Consider the following 15,339-nt stretch of genomic DNA (forward strand, 5'->3'; position numbering starts at 1 on the left):
GTATGTGAGTGTGTATTTATCTTGAGGTGAGAATACATAACTGTGTGTGTTGAGATGAATGTGCATGTGTGTGTGTATGTGTGTGTTAGTGTAGTGTGCATGTGTATATATAATTATATGTTTGTATGATGAATCAGTGAGTATGTGTGTTGAGGCGAATATGCATGTGTATGTATATGTCTGGGGTCACCCGGCAGTCGATTCTCTCGGGGCCGATTTTGCAAATACTCTAGGATCAATCTCTGCTGCGCGCATGAGCCAAGTGTCAGCGCTCTGTGCTCTGTCTCACATGATAGTGAACAGCCCAGGTGCGGAGGAGACGGAGAAAGTAATTTCTCCATATTCTCCATTGCTGGTGTCCACGGCAATCGCACTACAGATGAAATCCGAGTGCAGCCTGATGTTTCACAGCAGCCATAGCCTTGCGTGTATGGATGTGTGTGAGCCGAGTTTCGCAGTCAATCGCAACGTGCTATGATCCAATTGGCATGAGAAAATAATGGCAGATCTGGGCTGCCCCATAGAGTTTTACACTGGGTCGAGTGCTGGGCGAGACAGCACTCGGCCATGTTATACGTGTGAGCCCTGTGTGTCAGTATGGGGCTTGATAGTTGCGGGTCAGGCAGTGAAAACCCTCGGCAGTTTTTACTGGGGAAAATAGCGTCCTCTCCAGGAAACTTGTGGTATTACATGGTGCTCTATCAAAAGAATGGTGGGGCCCCATTGAGGCGTTTAGACCAAGGGCACACATTGTGTCACAGCCCCATTAGGCCTGTGTTTTATTGGCCATCGCTGTTATTACATTTATGGTGTCTTTCTTCATATTATTTCTGTTCTATCCATAATGGCTGCGGGTGTCATTTTAAGATGAAATATTTTTCTGTGCTTGGTTGTGCTGGTGACTGGGCAGATTTCAGGACCCCATTACATTGGTGGCTCTGAGGGGTCAGCTGAGCACGTACTAATTCTAGCCCTTGGTAGCAGGGCAGACATCTTTCTTACAGATATTTGATTGGATGGTGAAAATGGCGGGAAGGAGTGTTCCTGATAAATGCCTGGTGCTGAAAGATTTCCTGTCAGTCTGAAGAAAGAAGAGGAGGAACACTGCCCGCCCTTCCTCCCCTAATTTTTGTATTTGTCTTGTCACATTGTTGGTAGCTGGGGGTTATGTCGCCAGCTATGCCGTCTGCACTTTGTGATAGTTTCATGGTTTGGTTCTTTTAACTATTTATTGATTAAAGTTTGATTGATATTTATTCATGTCAGTTATTGGGTAACCTCCTCAATAAAAGTCGTGGCCTATTCAATCCCCCCCCGACATTTTGTTCAGACTTCCGATAAGTGGAACAACTGAGCGCGCTCCTAACTGCGCCCGCCTTCACTGGCCCTGATGAACCAATCAGCGCTGCAGCTCCCAAACACTGCCACTCCCACTGCGAAGTCAAAACTGGCGCGCCGGCCGAGGAGGTGGCTGCTCGCAGCGTTTCCTTTCGCCGCTCTAGAATTACGTAACATCTTGGAAAGGGTTAAGTAGCATCTTTGTCATCAGTGTTGTGTCACGTGTTCACTAGTGACAGTCATCCGGCCAATCAGAGTGCTGAGCGGAAGTCGCTGTCTGTACGCACGTGACCTGCTGCTGCCGGCCCTGCGTACACGTGACCTGCGTGTGTCTGTGATCCTCCCCAGCCATGTCTAGTGCTAAGGGCAGAGGAAAGAAGAAGAGCGGCAGCAGCGGCGGCCAGTCCGAGCCCTCCCCGTCCCCTGACGGCCTGCCTGTGCGATCCTCAGGGCGGCAGGTGAGTGCCCTGTGCTCGTTGTGGCATCTGTGTGGTGAAGCCGCTTGTGCCTTTTGTTCTGAGCTGTTTTTCCTTCTGGTTGCATCAGGCGAGGAGAAAGGCGAGTGAGGCCCTAGAAGATGAGGAGGATTACCTGGAGAAGAAGTACAGGAAGTGTGAGAAGGCCGGCTGCACGGCTACCTGCCCAGTCTGCTTTGCCAGTGCTGCGGAGAGGTAGGCATTACTGTCTGTGGGTCGCCGGCTGTTGTAACCTGACTCTGCAGGAGATCGCCTCCAGAATGGGCGCGATACACGGGACAGATGTCATCAATGTGTGCGGATACAGAACAGCTGCAGCCAGCTACTGCACAGGGTGACCTGCGACCTGAGCCAGGAACCATCCAACACAAGTGGGTTCACTCTGGGGCCGGATTCAGACAGGACTTTATGCAGATTCTCAATGAAACCTGCATAATGTTGACATGTGCATAGCGGGGTCAGTGCGGCGGGCAGGGAGCAGCGGTCATCACGGTGTGTCACACTGCTAGAATACGAGGACTGTGAGCATGGGCAGAAGGACGGTCTGCGGCGACCTGGGCAGAGCCTGACGGTCCATGGTGTAGGGGTCTCCTCGTCATCGCAGCGGAGCTTCCTACTGCACCACCCTAACGTTCTCTCACAGGTAGATGGCGGCCATCACGGTGGACTACACTCATGGCAAAGTGAGCGTTATTTCCTAATTATAAAGTCATATGAGTAAACTCCTATGTAACATTTTCTTCTTGTAGTTCCTAGGGTGCCCCTGTACGCCATGTGCCCACCATGAGCTTTTGATGCTGTGCATTTCTGCTACGTGAAAACGCAGCGTCAAACCGTTCCAGCAAAGCGGATGGGATTTCTAGAAACCTCCGTCCCACTGTGCTTTTTTTTTTTTTTACTCAGAGGAAACTGACCTGCGGTGCGAGTCCCAAATCCGCAACCTGTCGGTCTCTTGTGGGTACGCGGAGTGTGCAGATTTTTCCCCATAGACTTGCATCTACCGCAGGTAAAAACATGCATGCATTTTTAGTCTGCAACAGAAATGCATCAAAAACACATGTAATCCGCACATGACTGTGTCAGAAAAGTTTTGTCAAATAGCAGGAAATATCAAAAGCACAGTAGTTTTAGTTAACCTGCTAATGACCGAGCCCTTTTTAACATTCCTGACCAGGCCAATTTTTACAATTCTGCTCACTGTCACGTTATGTGGTAATAGGTCTGGAACGCTTCAACGTATCCCACTAAGGCCGGGGTCACACATGCGAGAAACTCTGACGAGTCTCGCACGTCAATACCCGGCACTGCCGCCGGCACTCGGGACCGGAGCGTGCGGTCGCATAGAAATACATGCAGCTGAACACTCCGATCCGAGTACCAGCGGCAGTGCCGGGTATTGACGTGCGAGACTCGTCCGAGTTTCTAGCAAGTGTGATCCAGGCCTAATTTTGAGAATGTTTTCTCGTGACATTCTGTACTTCGTGTGGGAACCCCGTTAATTCCAGTGACAGATGACGGACCTGAGTGGGGGCTGGTTTGATGCGGGATAATTTAGGGGTTTCTTTGGTAATATTTTGGGGTACATAACATTTTTTTGATCACTTCCAGCATTAGGCTGGGATCACATTCTTGTGGTCTATGCGGAGCCCTTACATCGAAATTTTCTGTAAATCCCAGAAAAATGCTAATCAAACAACCCCCCCCCAAAAAAAATTAACCACCATAATGAGGCATATGGAGACACGTTGGAGTTCCACGAGTATCCATCTATTTAGGCATTTACAGATCTGTGGATGCCCACCTTGTGTGCTAAAAAGACGCCTAAAATGATGGGACACCGTCGAAACAGACCAGTCCAAAGTGACTCCATCTGCCTCATAAGGGAGTGCTTCCATCTGGGTTTTGTCTGAATTGTGGTTTGGGGGATTCATATAGAAACCCCGATGTAAGCCTTGTAGTGTGTGTGTGTGTGTGTGGTTTTTTTTTTTTTTTTTTGTGTGTGGGGGTTTGAATGAACATATAGACCGCAGCACAAGAACAGTTCTTATTTTTATTTTTGCGTGGTTCACTGTGCATTGTAAGTGACTAGACAACTTTGTTCTTCAGGACGGTGCGATTCCAGCAATACCAGATTTATATATTCAATTTTGTTTTGCTGCCATTGCACAGTAAAATCAACTTTTTTTTTTTTTTTTTTTTTCCCCCTTTTTTTAATTAAAAATCAACTTCGTCATCTTCTGAGAGCTGTAACTTTTTTATTTTTGGGGGAACACAGCTATATGAGAGCTTATTTTTTGCATTGTGAGTTGGAATGGAGGCTTTTTTTGTACCAATTTGGGGTACGTAACGTTTTGATTGCTTTATTTTTCCAACACAGAATGAACAAAAAACAGCAATCAAGTGATTGATTTCGTGTGTGTAATATATATGCTTTGCGATTTATGCAAACTAGCTTTTTGCAGGGAGATTTGACGTTTTTATTTATACTTTTTTTTTTGCATATAACTTTTTGATGGATTTTTATTACATGTTTTGTGTCAGTATAAAGAAAAATGTAAGAGACTGTGTGCACTAGGGTGACCGCAAAAAATCGATGTCGGAATTTTGTCCGTCTGGACCCCACAAAACGATTCCCCTTTCCAGATATTGAGGCTAAGTGCACACCTACCGGAACTCTCGCGGAAATTACTGCGAGAATCCCAGAATTCCAGTCCGCGGGAAAATCTCATTTTAAATTCCCGTGATTTTCCCGCGGGAAAAACTAGCATTTTGCAAGCGTATTTAGCTTGCAAAATGCTAGCGTTTTCCAAGCGATCTGTAGCATCGCTGGGAGAACTGATTGACAGGTTGGTCACACTCATCAAACATAGTGTTTGACGAGTGTGACCAACTTTTTACTACTGAGGCCGCCTATGCGGCATCAGTAGTAAAAGATAGAATGTAAAAAAAAAATAAAAAACGGTGTTATTCTCACCCTCCGACGTCCCGCGCATCCGTTCCCAGTAATCCTTTGCGAAAATGCCGGCGATGATGTCCGTTCTCGCGGGATCGCGACGTCTCGCGAATGACAGCGAGACTTCGCGATCCCGCGAGAAGGGACGTCATCGCGAGCATTTTCGCAAAGGACTACTGGGAACGAGAGCGTGGAGAGAGGCGGGAAGGCTGCGCGGGACGTCGGAAGGTGAGAATAACAATATTTTTTATTTTAAATTCTATTTTTTACAGGGATATGGTACCCACAGCCCGGAGGACAGTCTCCTCTCCTCCAGACCGTGGGTACCATCCGCAAATGTTCTGCTTACTTTCCGCATGGTGTGCACAGCCACATGCAGAAAGTAAGCGGAACAATGCATTCCTATGGGTGCGGGATCGCCGCGATTCCGCAAATTAATGAGCATGCTGCGGTTTTTACCGCGAAGCGATTCCGCCGCGGTAAAAACCGCAGCATTAGCACAGCATTGCGGAATCCCATAGGAATGCATGGGATGCTTATTTTTCGCGGCAAAATCGCGCTGTTAAAACCGCCGCGGAAACGCGAAAAAAACGACACGTGTGAACTCAGCCTGAGAGAGCCAAAATTTGAGCTCGATCAAACGACGTTAACCCGTGCCGCTCGTCGCTCAAAGTTTGAAAAAATCCAAATTGAGGTATTTTAAGATTTAGGTATTTTGCATAGTCTGTTAGACTATAAAGAATGTGACAACAACATTGCAGAAATAGCCCTGACCAAATTTTCGAACCATTTGTGGTATTTGAATGCAGAGTTGGTGGGATTATCGTTTTTTGATCCCACCATTACAGACAATGAAAAGTTGTTAATGGCTAATAAATTGCTCAGTAGCACAGATGAACCATCAGAGCACGCTAGGGTTGTAAATCCAAAAGTTAGGAAAGAAAAATTAAAAGAGGTAGGAAGTAACCGACTTTAACGACCTTCTGACAAAAGTTGAAGAACAAAAGCAATATGTCCTGCAAGTTGTAAGCAAATGCCGAGCATTCTATTCTGACGTTTCAAAAACTACTTTAACAAAAGCTCTAGAATAGATTAGATAACTATGTAAAATTATCAACTCATGTAGGTTAGCGTGCTCTGATGGTTCATCTGTGCTACTGAGCAATTTATTAGCCATTAACAACTTTTCATTGTCTGTAATGGTGGGATCAAAAAACGATAATCCCACCAACTCTGCATTCAAATACCACAAATGGTTCGAAAATTTGGTCAGGGCTATTTAAAAATATTTGGGATATTTCCTTTTTTTTTTTTTTTTTTTTTTTTTTCCGGAGAACTCTTAAGAGCTAATCTTAGAAAAGACATTGCTTGTTATAAAGTGTCGAGTGCTGAAGTAATGGTTTACGAGAAAAATTTTGAGTTTGAATTTTATCTACATGATTGTTATATTGTATAAGGGTCCATATATTGGTGGTTTAATCAAAAGTGAACGTGACTTTTATTCGTTTTCAGATGTGCAAAAAATGGCTACACATCCAGATGGTATCATCTTTCTTGTGGGGAACATTTCTGCAATGAATGCTTTGATCACTACTATAGAAGGTAGGTAATATTAGGTCACTAAAAAGCTGGAAGGAAAGTAAAAGCGCAATAGGGTCTTATCCGGGAATTAAGAAATACCTCTGATCAGATTTTACTCCCCAGATAGATCCCAACCACAGGCTCCTAGAAATATTAGCTGCTGCAGATTCATCGGTCTCCTCGTGACCAGCCAGGGTGTAAAAAAAAAAAAAAAAAAAAAAAAAAAAAAAAGTGGATTAACTCCGCGCTGCTTGAAAGATAGAAGTCAAGATTTTGGTCACTGTCATTTTGCTAAATTTTTAATGTTTTCTTTTTAAGTCACAAAGATGGTTATGACAAATATTCTACTTGGAAACGTACATGGACAAGTAATGGAAAAAGTGAACCAAGTCCTAAGGCATTCATGGCTGACCAGCAGCTTCCATATTGGGTGAGATATTTGATTTAACTTGTGTAGCTAAAATTTGGATGTTATTAATGGGGTTGTTCCACAATTAAACATGCCATATTTCTCGTTCGCCTTATTGGGGGACACAGAGACCATGGGTGCTGCTGCCACTAGGAGGCTGACCATGGGTGCTGCTGCCACTAGGAGGCTGACACTATGCACAAAAAAAGGTTAGCTCCTCCTCCGCAGTGTACACCCCACCGACCGGCAGGAGATTCCTCAGTTTAGCTTAGTGTCAGTAGGAGGTGGACACGGGTCTTTCATTAGACCCATATCTACCTCGTTGTGCGTCGTTCCTTTTCAGGTTCCCGGAGGGATACAGTGTGAACAGTCACAACTGTAGTCCCACAAAGAGACTATAAGTACGGCGTGTACTGCCACCCCGTATCCTCATAGGTCTCTACAGCAGGACCAGGAGACCGTACACGGATGTGTGTCAGGCGATCCAGATGGTCCTCGTCCCCTGCCTCCCACCCACTCGCCTACCAGAGCCTGTCGGTTGGATGAGGCGCGGATACTCTTCGTGACAACACACGCTGGATGAAGGTACCTTTATTATAGAGACTGATCAGGCAGGGTAAGTATGAGGCCCGGGTCCCATTCTCCTCGTCAGCTCCAGAGGTCACTGTGGCAGTACTGCGACGCCTCCGCGCTGCCCCGCGCTTCCCGGCGGCCACCGCATTTAATTCAGGCCCCGGCTTCTCGGCCTGTTCTGCCGCAACTTGCCCCCAGTGCATTTCTAAGGGGGGGGGGGGTTTCTCCCTTCCGGCCCCAGCGAGCCTTAGGAGCGGTCCCCGCGGCAGTGCTGCGGGGCCTCCGCGCCTCCCCGCGCTGACAGGCGGCCACATCATCTAATCCAGGCCCCGACTTCATCTTGGGCCTTGTTCTGCGTCGCGGCCACGCCCCCCGCCTTCTTTCTCGGGCGGGCTTTCCTCCCGCCCGCTTTAAGCCTGCCCACCGCCTTGTCCCCTCACTCTAAGTCTCCCTGAGGCGGCGCTGTCTCCACCCACCCCAGTCTGGATAGGACGGCGCCATTTTTAACATCGGAGGTTAGCCCCGCCCATCTTCCTCAGTCTCTGCAGGGAAGTGCGCGTTTCCTGCTCTGTTCTCAGGCTGCCGCCATTTTCACAGCCTGTCAGCCGGATGCTGTCTTATCTGCCGTGCCCCCTGCAAGCCCAGACTAGCCGTGCACTTCATTTGCTGGAAGCTGCGACAGGACACCGGACCGTGAGTAGCTCTGCGACTGCAGACTGACACCCTCCTCTGCCTCCTGTCCCCCAACCTTCCGGCACTGCCTCAGTGACTGTCCGTCAGTATGTCTAATTCTAAGTCTGACCGCTCTCGTCCTCCTGCCTCCTCTTGCACCTTAGTTAAGTACTTTGCGTGCTCTTCTTGCAATCGCAAACTTCCCTCAGCTCAGTCCACTTCCCTCTGCCTGGATTGTAGCAACCCTATTCAGCCTGACTCCACCCAGGAGCCATCTAGGGCCCCAGGCGAGAGTGAAGTTCCCCCCCATGCCTGGCTGGGCCTCGTCTCTATCACAGTCAGTGGCAGACCTCACCAGGGTGTCTCAGACCCTAGTAGCCGTCCTGGATAAGTTGCCCCTGGACAACTCTACAGGGTCCAGCAGGTCCCGAGAGATTCCATCTGAGTCGGCCAGCATTAGTCGCAAAAGACCCAGGCAGGATCCCCAGCCGGATTCCTCTCCTCGCCCCATGTCACCACATAGTCCTTCTCGGCAGCCTCCCTCCCCGGCCTCCTCTCCGGAGTCAGGTGAAGCGCTCTCGGACGGATCATCTGAGGGGATCTTAGAGCTGGATTCGGATCAGGATGCGAACATGAGGGTTACTGTGCAGAACCTCATTGCAGCGATCCATCAGACCTTCGACATTGCTGACCACCCTGCGAAATCCTCAGATCAGGAGGTTTCGTTCAGACGGGAGGAAACACCCTCCAGGGTATTCCCTTTACATTCCGAGTTTGGAAAGATTTTTACCAGGGAAAGAGGGGATCCGACCAGACGCTTTCAACGAGGGAAGCGTCTCGGCGTTCTGTACCCGTTTGCTAAAGAGCTCACGGACAACTGGTCTGCTTCTCCCTCGGTCGATCCGCCAGTGTCCAGGCTTTCTAATAACACGGTTCTCCCGCTTTCAGGCGTGGCGTCTCTTAGGGATTCTAATGATAGGATCATAGAATCCCTAGCGAAGTCTGCCTTCGAAGCGGCTTCGACGGCGGTATGCCCAATTTTTGCTTCATCTTGGGCAGCAAAAGCCATAGCCACTTGGGCAGAGGATCTTCGTCAGGGCATCCTAGAGAAAGCACAACCAGATCGATTGGCCGATCTCACCAATCAGATTTCCCATGCGGGGGATTATCTGCTTTCTGCTTCTTTGGATGCCGCATCCTGCGCAGTCCAGGCGTCAAGTAACGTTGTGGCAATCCGACGTACAATTTGGCTCAAGGCCTGGCAGGCGGACCTGTCTTCTAAAAAGTCTCTTACTAATCTGCCTTTTCAGGGAGGGTGCCTCTTTGGATCCCAATTGGACCAAATTATTGACGCCACCTGAGGCACGAGTTCTCTCCTACCTCAGGCCAAACCTCGCAGACCCCCACTGAGGCGTCAGTTTCGACCCTTTCAGGCTTACCGCTGTTTCAATACGGCGGAGACCTCCTCCAACCAGCAAAGACCGCAGGCACACCAAGATAGGAAGAAAGTTTCCTTCAGACCCACTCCCTCCTGGCGCTCCCACTCTTCGCGGGGCAGACCATCCAGATCCGGATCGGGTCGGCCCACATCAACATGACTATCCTCGGACTCCCGAGGGTCCCTCCCAATTGGGAAGTCGACTCCTGTTCTTCAAGGACGTCTGGCTGGCCTCGGTAGAGGACGCTTGGGTCAGGGAGGTTGTATCGTCAGGATACAAGAGAGAGTTCATCTCTCTTCCACGGGATCGTTTCTTAGAATCCCGTCCTCCAAAAGATCCAGCTTTGATCCCGGGGTTCTTTACGGCCATCGACTCTCTCCTCAGTTCCGGGGTGATTGTGCCCGTTCCCGAATCGGAGCGGTTTACAGGGTTTTATTCAAACCTGTTTGTCGTGCCGAAAAAAGACGGGGCGGTCCGACCCATCTTGGATCTCAAGCTGCTCAACAAGAGAGTTCGTCTTCGCCACTTCCGGATGGAGTCGGTTCATTCGGTAATCGCTTCTATGGAGGAGCAGGAATTCATGTGTTCGATAGACATCCAAGATGCCTATCTACATGTTCCCATATTCTCCGGACATCAGAAGTTCCTGCGTTTTGCGGTTCGCCAGGAACATTACCAGTTCGTCGCGCTGCCCTTCGGTCTCGCCACCGCTCCCAGAGTCTTCACGAAGATCGTGGCTGCGTTGATGGCCTTGTTGAGGATCAGAGGTCTCGTTCTTTTTCCGTACCTCGACGATATTCTGATCAAAGCTCCCTCTTTCCAGCAGGCGCGCCTAAGTTTGACGATCGTCCTGGACACTCTTTCCGATTTCGGGTGGATCATCAACAGGAAAAAGTCCTGTCTGGTCCCTACTCAACGTCTTGTGTTTCTGGACCTACTGTTTGACACTCGTCGGTCAAGGGTCTTTCTCCCACAAGAGAAGATTCTCTCCCTGCAGCAGGCTGTGCGATCGCTGCAGACCACACTATTTCCGTCCCTCCGATCAGCTATGAGGGTCCTGGGAAAAATGGTGGCGGCGATAGAGGCAGTTCCCTTTGCCCAACTTCACGCCAGACCTCTCCAACACGCCATTCTGTCGAGGTGGAACAGGTCGGCTCTGTCCCTGGATCGCCCTGTTCGTCTTTCATGCCGGATCAAGCGGTCACTCAACTGGTGGTTGACGTCACCTCTCATCCTCTTGGGGCGGTCTTTTCTTCCTGTTCATTGGCAGATTGTAACAACGGATGCCAGCCTCCTCGGCTGGGGTGCAGTATTCCGCAATCACACTGTTCAGGGTCATTGGTCGACTCAAGAATCTGCTCTGCCGATCAACGTTCTAGAGATACGAGCGATCCATCTGGCTCTCGTCCACTGGGAGAGACTCCTCAGGGGCCTGCCTGTCTGGATTCAGACAGACAACGCCACAGCAGTGGCATATGTCAACCGCCAAGGAGGGACACTGAGTGCCTCAGCCCTGGCAGAAGTGTCCAAGATCCTTCAGTGGGCAGAGATTTCGATTCCGACAATCTCCGCGGTACACATTCTCGGCGTAGACAACTGGGCCGCCAACTTTCTCAGCCGCGAGGGTCTCGCGGCAGGAGAGTGGTCCCGCACCCGGAGGTATTTCTTCAGCTCTGCAGACGTTGGGCAACCCCGGACGTAGATCTGCTAGCTTCTCGCCTCAACAGGAAGGTCCCACAGTTTGTATCCAGAGCTCGAGATCCTCTCGCAGTGGGCGCCGACGCTCTGGCCATTCCTTGGTCACAGTTCGAGCTCCCCTACCTGTTTCCTCCCCTGCCTCTTCTTCCCAAGCTGTTGAAGATCAAAGCAGAAGGAATTCCAGTCATTCTCATCGCCCCGAATTGGCCCAGAAGGTCTTGGTTCGCGGACATTGTCAACCTTCTCGCGGACGCCCCCTGGAAGCTTCCAGACAGGGAAGATCTGCTGTCTCAAGGTCCGATTTGCCACCCCAATTCTCGGCCGCTCAATTTAACGGCGTGGCTGTTGAGACCGAGGTTTTGAAATGGGCAGGATTCTCCGGTCGAGTAATTCATACCATGATCCGAGCCAGGAAGCCATCATCTTCCAAAATTTACTACCGTACTTGGAAGGCCTATTTCACTTGGTGTGAGGCCAATAACATCGCGCCTATGTGCTTTTCACTCCCTTCCGTTCTGGCGTTTCTTCAGGCAGGGCTGGATGCGGGGCTTGCTCTGTTCCCTGAAGGGTCAAGTTTCGGCACTCTCCATTTTATTTCAGAAGACTTTGGCCTCCCGCCCTCAGGTCAAAACCTTTCTTCAGGGCGTGGCTCACACGGCCCCTCCGTATCGAGCGCCCGTAGATCCATGGGATCTTAATCTGGTTCTGCAAGGTTCTCCCTTTGAACTTCTCAGAGAAGTCTCCCTTTCCCTTCTCTCCTGGAAGGTAGCCTTTCTGGTGGCCATCACCTCCATCCGGCGCGTGTCGGAATTGACGGCTCTTTCTTGCCGCTCTCCTTTCCTGGTACTTCACCAGGACAAGGTAGTTCTGCGGCCTCCGCCCTCTTTTCTTCCGAAGGTGGTGTCCTCCTTTCACCTCAATGAGGATATTGTTCTGCCGTCCTTCTGTCCGAGTCCAACTCACCCTCGGGAGCGGTCCCTGAACAAGCTGGATCTGGTCAGGGCGATGAGAGTCTCTGTCTAGGACGTCTTCCTTGCGAAAGACAGACTCTCTTTTCGTCATTCCAGATGGGGCGCGGAAAGGTCACCCGGCTTCCAAAGCTACTATTGCTCGCTGGATCAGATCGGCAATTTTGGAGGCCTACCGGGTTAAGCATCGAGTGGCCCCTCCAGGGATCAGAGCGCACTCTACCCGGGCAGTGGGTGCTTCCTGGGCGGTACGCCACAGAGCCTCCGCGCTGCAGCTTTGCAAAGCTGCAACGTGGTCTTCGGTTCACACGTTTGTGAAATTCTACAGGGTCCACACCTACGCTTCGGCGGACGCCAGCCTAGGTAGAAGGATTCTGCAGGCAGCAGTGGTGAGTCCACTGGCCTGATGGAAGTTTGTTTCCCACCCCAGGGACTTCTTTGGGACGTCCCATGGTCTCTGTGTCCCCCAATAAGGCGAACGAGAAAACAGGATTTTTGGGTTGCTTACCGTAAAATCTGTTTCTCGGAGCCTTCATTGGGGGACACAGCACCCTCCCATGTTCTACAACTCCTGTTCTTACTTTGGTTGGTAACAGTTGAGTTGTTTGTTCTGTTTTCAATCTATTCTGTTTCTTCTCCTACTGCTTTCTCACTAACTGAGGAATTCCCTGCCGGTCGGTGGGGTGTACACTGCGGAGGAGGAGCTAACCTTTTTTTGTGCATAGTGTCAGCCTCCTAGTGGCAACAGCATACACCCATGGTCTCTGTGTCCCCCAATGAAGGCTCAGAGAAACAGATTTTACGGTAAGCAACCCAAAAATCCTGTTTTTGTGGACTATAAGATGCACCCAGGTTTTAGAGGAGGAAAAGAGAAAAAAAATTGAAGCAAAAAATATGGTAATTACACTGTTACAAGAGGGAGCTGCTGCAGACACTGGTACAGGGTAATAGCCCTTATCCTACCAGATATGCCCCCGATTTTGTTTTTTCTTTCTCTCGCACCCATAGGCTTGCATTGGTGAGTCTCGGTGACAATCGTAGCATGCTGCGATTTTACATGCACACTGAATGCGCCCGAGAAAATAAACGGTGATGTGAGCTGCCCCATAGATTAACACTGGGCCGAGTGCTATGCAATGTTTTCTTGCATAGCACACTCTCATATTCTGTGGTAGTGTGACGCCGGCATAATATGTCCTTTCTCTGGATATGTCTTAATGGATTTTTTTTTTTTCTTTTGAAACATCATTTTTATTGATTTTGTAATGAAGTTGCATATTACAAGTTATAAACGATGTATTGAATTGTTACACAGAACATATTTAACCCCTTAACGACCGCCGATACGCCTTTTAACGGCGGTAATTAAGGGTACTAAAACCACAGCGCCGTTAATTCACGGCGCTGTGATTTAAGTGAATAGCGCCCCCCACTGTCGGATTTTCTCCAGGGTCTCGGCTGCCAGGGTTAGCCGAGACCCCAGAGAACATGAATCGGTCGGTTTTTACCGACCCCCGCTTTTGCGATCGCAGTTATTAACCCTATAACGGCGACCGCAAAAAAAAAAAAAGCCGCGATTTTACATTTAATTTCTCTCTCCTCTGGTGTGATCGCACATCAGAGGAGAGAGAAATAGGGTCCCCGATTTCCCCCCCCCCCCCCCGGGACGTCTCCGTGGCCCTCCGTCCCCTCCCGGTGGTCCCACGTCCCGCCGGCATCCTCCGATGGGCGCCGCCATCTTGAAAATGGCGGGCGCATGCGCAGTGCGCCCGCTGGGAATCTGCCGGCTCCGGCTGGCAGATTCCATTCATTATTTTGATCACTATGATAAACGATCATAGTGATCAAAATAAAAAAATAGTACATAAACCCCCCTGTTTATCACTCCCTTATATAGGCCAATATAATGAAATAAATAAAATATTTTTATCGGTCGTCCATGACAGCACCACCTGAGAGAGGGGATCCGCCCTTCAGGAACAGGAAACCTACAGATACAAAAGGGCGGCACCTCTCCCACGCATCAGTTGGTTTCCTGTTCCTATAGGACGGGACTTCCTACAGATGGTCCATCATGGAGTCGTCGAGGGATTCCCAGGCCGGCTGACCGACCCAGGTAGCGGGGGGGTCTCCTACCTCGGTCAAGCTCGGGTCCCTGGATGCGCCACGGTGGGGCCGGGTAGGTCACCACGACAGTGGTTGGAGCAGGCGGATCAGAGGGTCCGGTGGACAGCCGTCTCCATAGGGCCGGCACAAGGTAAGTATGACCCCTGGAACCCCTCCTGTTGCATTCACCCGGTCTCCGCTTGCTCCTCTCTCTCTCTCTCTCTCTCTCTCTCTCTCTCTCTCTCTCTCTCTCTCTCTCTTGCCGGGGGCTGGTGGTCGCGCCTGTTCGGCGGGCGCAGGTCGGCGCATGTGGGGGCGGCGGGCATTCCGGAGCCGGGGGCGCCGTGTCGGCTCCTTTCCGCGCGCTCCCGCGGCCTTGATCGCGCGGCGGAAGTGACGCAGCGGAAGGGGCGGGGCCGGGAACGCCGAAACCGGAAGTCGGGTGCCGGCCGGCTTTCCGGGATGCGCCGCCGGTGCTCGGCGGTCTGGGGCGGCCCCGGGGGGGTGACGGAGCATGTGGGGGGGGGGGGGGAGGACCCGGGGGGAGGTGCCGCGCCAGAGCCCTGTTAACCCGGACACTGTGGGAGGCTTTAAAAGCAGGAGGTGACGCTGCTGGGGTGCTTCTGAAGGCCCAGCAATGGATTCGACAGAAGCCCCCACAGAGCAGCAGGACGAGGCGCAGGAGCGCCCAGAGAAACAGGCCACAGCGAATTTACATGCGAGTGGCCAGCAGAAGAAGAAACGGACGGGCGAACAAAGCCACAGAAGTTCCTCCAGGCTAAAGGACCCTCCTGCCTCCCTCCGTGACCCGGCAAGGAAAGCTACGGGGAAGCAGAAGCACAGGGAATGTTCCCTCTGTAATTGTCCTTTGCCAGACGGCCACCCTAAAAAGTTGTGTCAGCCTTGCGTGCGACAAACGGTGGCGGAAGAAACACCAGACTTCACCACAAGCCTGAGGGAGATAATCAGGACAGAAATGAAGACCCTATCTAAAAAAGACTCCTCTAAGGGAAGAGATGTTAACCTCTCGGGTTCAGAGTCTTCGGCCGCACCTGGAATCGATATCTCCTCAGATTCCTCGGCCTCCACTTCATCATCTTCAGAGGAAGACTCGAGCCGTTTCTGC

General features: G+C 50.6%; 1 protein-coding gene across 2 annotated transcripts in view; it reads left to right on the forward strand.

Moving 5' to 3' along the window:
* Positions 1–1,344: 1,344 nt before the first annotated feature.
* KDM1B (lysine demethylase 1B) overlaps positions 1,345–15,339 on the forward strand; it is a 132,340-nt gene continuing 118,345 nt past the window's right edge. Inside the window, exons 1-4 of one of the 2 annotated variants that reach the window (XM_073566101.1) lie at positions 1,345–1,796; positions 1,885–2,009; positions 6,280–6,369; positions 6,667–6,778. In XM_073566101.1, coding sequence (XP_073422202.1) covers positions 1,689–1,796; positions 1,885–2,009; positions 6,280–6,369; positions 6,667–6,778 — 435 coding nt within the window. In that variant the 5' untranslated portion in view covers positions 1,345–1,688. The remainder of the gene's footprint in view (positions 1,797–1,884; positions 2,010–6,279; positions 6,370–6,666; positions 6,779–15,339) is intronic. The other variant, XM_073566100.1, reaches the window with a different exon arrangement.

Source organism: Dendrobates tinctorius, unplaced genomic scaffold, assembly GCF_039654945.1.
Source record: "Dendrobates tinctorius isolate UK_male_01 unplaced genomic scaffold, ASM3965494v1 ptg000004l, whole genome shotgun sequence".
NCBI classification, from domain to species: Eukaryota; Metazoa; Chordata; class Amphibia; order Anura; family Dendrobatidae; genus Dendrobates; species Dendrobates tinctorius.